At 53.1% G+C, this 6,054-nt stretch overlaps 1 protein-coding gene across 1 annotated transcript in view; it reads left to right on the forward strand.

Annotated features, from left to right (window-relative positions):
- Positions 1–1,414: 1,414 nt before the first annotated feature.
- SYN2 (synapsin II) overlaps positions 1,415–6,054 on the forward strand; it is a gene marked incomplete at its 5' end in the record, with an annotated part of 47,048 nt that continues 42,408 nt past the window's right edge. The window contains 3 exons of the mRNA XM_004702386.4: positions 1,415–1,492; positions 2,570–2,661; positions 4,612–4,768. Of these exons, the coding sequence (XP_004702443.2) occupies positions 1,415–1,492; positions 2,570–2,661; positions 4,612–4,768 (327 nt within the window). The remainder of the gene's footprint in view (positions 1,493–2,569; positions 2,662–4,611; positions 4,769–6,054) is intronic.

The raw sequence follows: 6,054 nt of genomic DNA on the forward strand, positions 1-6,054 counted from the left end.
GAAGTGAGGATGGAGTGGATGCATCCTGGAGGGAGCCAGGGCTGTGCAGCAGGACGGGCACTGCACTCTGGGTCCTGTCGGCCTGAGGGTGTCATCCGGCTCTGCCACTAACTTGCCGTCTGGCTTTGACTGTGCCACGTGACTCCTGCATCTTGGTTTCCTTGTCCCTAAAACGATGACTGGTCTCTCCACCTTTTCAACTGTGACAAAGATGACAGGAGATGCTCTTGAAGGCACCTGGGAGGGAATTCCTAGAGTACGCTGTCCAACAAAGACTGGTTCATTCCTACTGGTGTGCTATATTTACGATTGTTCATAGGAGGGGCTACCAGAACGCCTCCAGTGAAATGTGCCCGTTTGAAAATGTCAAGCACAGGAAAAGCAAGCCCAACCTAGCTAACAGGTGCAGCCTACCCAGGCCCTTGATACTAAGAATCAGCCAAAATGAGCAGATAAGCAAACCTGACGGTGGACTTGGTGAGGGGCAAGTAGGAGTGAGTATCGGCGCCAGCACAGTCACACAAAGGGGGCTGCAGTGCCATCGGTGTGGGCTTCCTGTGCATCCTCGCCCAAGTAGGAAGATGGGAATACTTGTAACTCGGCTCAGTTGATTTTCTCGGCCACTCAGAAATCCAGGATGCGTCTTGGATTCGTCTGCTGTAGTTTTACTCAGCACTAAGCTAACCACCCCCACCACCCCCACCCCCCGCCCCACACCCCCGGATATAATGATCTCCCTCTCATTCATACCATATCCTTGCTTGGTTGGTTCTATTTGCCTTTTCAATAACAAGTCTCTTTATATTCTTTTTGGATGTATGAGTAGAAAGAGTTTCTTTACAAACACAAATTCCAAGGGTAGAAACCAACTGGAAAAGCAGACCTTGCAATCGATGCAGGGTCAGGGATAAGGAAGCCAGAGAGATTTGTAAGCCTGAGCTAGCCCTTAGCAAGAAGAGCATCGGCCATCATCTCCGTCTACCTTTGGAGCCAGCAGATGAGAGATGTTATTGTAACATCACAAAACCTGAGTATGAAAGGCCCTATTTGGATCGCTTTTTGAGCAGCCGCACCGAACTCTTTGCTGTTGAGTGGATTTCCACTTACAGCAACCATACAGTTCAGAGCAGCCCTGCCCCACTGGCCTCCCGGGGCTCTAAATCCCACAGAAGCAGGCGGCCCCAACTTTCTCCTCCAGATTGGCTGCTGAGCTGGAACGGCTGACCTTTCGGTTAGCAGCTGAGCACCTTGCTTATTGTGCCACCCCGGGGTCTTTCTCGGTGGGCGGATGAAGGCGAGAAGAGAGGAAGCAGGCTGTATGAGGTCTCTAGGTGATGGGGCCTGAGTTGGAGGCTCTGCTTGCTGTAGGCCTCACACACCTGGACAAAACTAACCTGTGTGGGGGGTTTTTGTTTTTGTGTTTCCTTTCTCCAGGGCCAAGTGCTTTCGGGGCAAAAAAGTCCTTGGAGATTTTGATATCAAAGTGGAACAGGTAATCAGCCTGAAGCTCAGGACAGCGTCTCTGACATCACTGCCTTGTCCTGGCATCCCAGAGAGAATCAGCTCCTTGTGCCGCACAGCATAGTGTGGTCCCTGGGCCCTGGGTCACCCCTCCCGGCTCCCCCTAGGGCTTTTCTCCCCAACTGTGCTGCCCAGTTCTGCAGGCTGCCTCAGTTCACTCCCCTGACTCCTAGTCCTGGCAGGGAGGCCAACAGTGTGGCTCTCAGGGCTCTCAGGTGGAGGGAAAACTCAGAGGATGTCTCCCTAGGACCCTGGTCATCCTTCAAGATTGTTGGTGGAGTGAGAGGGGTGGGCCCAGGTAGGGCACTCAGGTGAGCTACCCCCAGCAACCCTTAACCTGGGCCCTGAGGCGGCTCCCGTGGAGCTTAGAAAAGAACGCCTCCTCATTTTTTGTGCACGTTGCCAGTCTCCCCCTGGGCAAGTTGAGGAGGGGTATTCAGTTGACAATACATGTGGTTCCATCGCGCCGCACATGCATGACTGAGAAGGCACTCTGCTGCCCAGTTCTCCTTCACTTCTTAAAGCAACATCTGATGGGCATGGTGGCGAAGAAGGAGTGCCAGTCTGTAGATGGGGGGAAACTGAACCCCAGAGAGGACACGTAGCTTGCCTAACATCTCAGGCAGCCAGTTGGGGGGTTTCACTCAAACACTTCCCTAAACTGTCGCCTAGTGCATTTGTGCCAAAACTGACAAGGGGGTGTTTGCCCCAGGAGCACCTTGGCTGTGCAGAGAGGCTGCCCAAGGCATGCTGGGCTTGGAGTCAGCAAGCCTGGTTGTACTCTCCTCTTGGCCAACGATCTGTTTCTCGTCCAGAAAAGTCACTGGACCACTCTGGGGCTCCATTTCATCCTTTGGTGAGTGGGGGTGATTCTTTCTGCCCCACCTGCCTCACAGGGTTGCTGTGAGAACCAGAGGAGGTCAGTCCGTGGAAGTGCTTGGAAATCTGTCAATGGATTCCTGTTAGGGGACAGGAACGCTTCTGCAGCTGCGGGGAGGGCTTGGCGAAGTCTGGGTTACAGATTTATTCCTCTACTGTCGTTCTCCAGGCAGAATTCTCAGAGCTCAACCTGGTGGCCCATGCAGATGGGACCTATGCTGTGGATATGCAGGTGCTGCGGAATGGCACGAAGGTGGTCCGGTAAGGTCCTTTCTGGCCTCAGGGTCACTGGTACGGGCTCCAGAGTTACCCCTCCTTGCTATTGGGGTGGGGGCTAGTTTCAAAGTCAGGGATTAGGGTGGGATCGAGGACTTCATGGGGTGTGCGGAGGAGGCCAGGACCTGCCCTGGGGTGGGGCTTTTAGTCCAGTCCAGTGGCAGAGAGAATGGGCCTTTGGCTCTCACCAACTCGGAGCTCCCTTAGAGGTCATTGGGTTCCTGGCAGAGGGATGCTGGGCCCTGCCCATGCACCCAGTCCACGCAGCTCTGTGCTTCAACCTCTGAGAAAACACAATTCCACGGCTTTAAAACCAGACAAGTTTGAAAGCCTCTGACCCAGTTCAAGTTGGTTTGCTCAGATTCACCAGCAAGTGCACATCAGAGCGCATGCTGGTCCCTCCCCCTGAGAGCTCAGGCTGACGAGAAAGCCTCATCCCTGCCAATGGGTTTGCAGCTCAGTTCATCGTCACCACCCCGCCAGGATTCCTTGGGGTCGTGCTGGGCACTCAGACTTCTGTGAGAGAAACGGTTAGATTTCCAGATGTGAGGATATGGCTTCCCCAGTGCAGTGGGTCCCAGGAGTTCGCCATGGCTTCAGATGTCCAGGAAGATGGAGTCTTCTCTACCTCACCTCCCTTTGAAATAGCCCGAGGCCTACAGGGAGGGTCTACAAATGGGTCAGTGGCAGCAAAGGCAAGATTGGGGTGTGTTTGGGACTGAACAAGGAGAAATCAGAGCTCACCCACTCTCAGCAGAAGACAGAACACAAAGCGTTCCTCCTGGTAAGGTACACTTGAAGGAGGTAGGAGGAGAGACTGTGGACAGAGGGTTCCGGGCACCCAGCAGGTGGTGACAGCCTGCAGGTGCAGCTGCAGGGATCCTGGAGGGAACTGGCAAGAACCAGGCAGCTTTTTCTGAGAATCAGCAACAGAGTTGGCTACAGTCTGAGCCTCAAATCCCATAACTTGGACCCAATGTTAGAGTTTGTGCGCAGGAACACAGCGGTCGCCAACGTCTTAAAATCAGGACACAAGGAGGACAGGGTCTCTGTAGCAGATGCTATGCTGACCCTATAGTAAGCCCCCTGAGTAGGGCGCCACTTTAAAAGGCCAGTAGTGTGGTGTGGGGCCAGCAGCCAGGTCTGTAGGGGCTGTCTGGGCACATGATGTAAAACCACTGAGTCCTAGCACTTTGTGACTGGGAGTGGGGTGGGGTTGAGGGGGTGTGGATACTGTCACATATCACCTCTTCGGGATGGTGGGGTTGCAGTGAAGTCAAGGCATGAAGATGGGGGGGCCCCGATCCGGGGGAGCAGCTGCACAGAGCTTGGCTGGTTAGAGGTAGCCTGCAGGAGGCTTCCCAGGCAAGGGAACATTCTGTGCTCTCAGCGCTTCCTGTATCCATTGCTCAACCTCAATTCTGCAAAAAATGTTTGTCCCCCTCCCGTGCGTCCGCTTTAGAAGAATAACATTGGGAAGTCTGGCATCTGTCCTCAGCTATCCTAGACCCTGGCTGTCCTGGGAGAAGGGTTAAGGACTCAGAATAGGACACTGAGATCACGGATCTCCCCGTGGCAGTGTGGTGACATCAGCCGAGGGTGTTGACTTCAAAGTCTGCCGGAACCGGAACCGACTCTAAGACCAACTCTGGGGCTTCGGGTTCTCCTGCTCCTCACTCACACTCAACCCAGACTTTTCCACTGAAGTGCCAGGGCAGGAGCGTGTCTTTTTCTTCCTGGGGTTACTTGCACCTTAGGGAAAGGCATAAATCGTCACTTCCCAGTCCATAAAGGAACAATGCTGTAACAATGGAGGGCTTGGACTAGGTGATGTCTGAGACTCTATCTCTGCCGTTGACTTCGGAAATGCGAAACAAGATGGTGTTTGGCTTGCCGTGCTGGCTCACGGCAAGCCTGTCTCTGCCTTCTTACCAGGTCCTTCCGGCCAGACTTTGTGCTTATCCGGCAGCATGCCTTTGGCATGGCAGAGAATGAAGACTTCCGCCATCTGATCATCGGCATGCAGTACGCAGGCCTCCCCAGCATCAACTCGCTGGAATCCATTTACAACTTCTGCGACAAGCCATGGGTGGTGAGTGGGTGGCCCCTGCCCCGAGGGAAAAGGGTGGGATCCAGGCTCTGTGTCATATCCCCCAGGAGGGACCAGGCCCACGAGGGAGCAAGAAGCAGTAGTCACCAGCTGAGCATCGGAGAGGAGTTTCAGCCAGGCTATGGGGTAGGACTTGCTATAGTAGCCTGTCATCACATGTCCAGAGCTTGGTACCTTCAGCCTCACAGCAAAGTCCTACGAAGATTCTGTGCAGAAACCCTTATGGGTCCGTATGTTCTGCCCTCGACCACGGCATGCCACACAAAAGTGCCTGCTTCTTGTCTCTTAGAACGGTCTACCTCTTGGCAAGGCAGGAGCACACATCGAAATCACACACATCCTGAACTAGTGAGGCCCTCGCTGTTGCCAGGTGCCTGAGAGCAGGTTCCGAAGCACAGTGGCCCCTGCGTGTCACAGAAGGACACCCTGCCTCGTCCTGCACCACCCTCACACTCGTTTGTGTTTGAGCCCATGGTGCAGCGACCCTCAGAGATCATCAGCTCCCACTGCCTCAGGTAGAAGAGGGAGAACTAGAGAGGGAAAATAATGAGTATGAACCCCTTACTGCCTGGTCCCACCTTCGGAGAGTTTTCTACATGGATGTCCCTCATCTTTGTAACAATCTTACAAGGTTGGGTTTTCATTATTATCACATCCTTCGGAAGCAAGAGGCCTGGCGGAGCTAAGTAACTTGCCAGAGTTGGACAGTCAGGATTTCTGTAGATCTCTGGAGCTGGGTTACTGTATAAGAAAGAAGCTGGCCTGGATTGGAAGAAGCTGGGCTGGTTTCCACTTCCTTGGCCAGGGAAATGCAGAGAGTAGGTGTGAGGGGCACTGGATGGCGACCGGGCAGTCTGCCCTCCCCTCCTTCAGCTGGTGGGGATCCAGCTTCCTGATGCTGCTGTTCCAGGCTGGCCCACTCTGAAGGAAACATCTGCCCCTGATCACATCCTCATCTTGTTTTTGTTTTTGTTTTTTTAATCATTTTATTAGGGGCGCCTACAACTCTTATTATCACAATCCATACATACATCAATTATGTAAAGCACATTTGTACATTCATTGCCCTCATCATTCTCAAAATATTTGCTCTCCACTTAAGCACCTGGCATCAGGTCCTCATTTTATCCCCTCCCTGTCTGCTCCCCCCTTACCTGTATTTTCTTTTTTTTTTAAACCATTTTCTTATGGGCTCATACAACCCTTATCACAATCCATACATACATCAATTGTGTAAAGCGCATTTGTACATTCATTGCCCTCATCAT

This window comes from Echinops telfairi, unplaced genomic scaffold (genome assembly GCF_000313985.2).
Source record: "Echinops telfairi isolate 266 unplaced genomic scaffold, ASM31398v2 ScPeMD7_31;HRSCAF=116, whole genome shotgun sequence".
Taxonomy (NCBI): domain Eukaryota; kingdom Metazoa; phylum Chordata; class Mammalia; order Afrosoricida; family Tenrecidae; genus Echinops; species Echinops telfairi.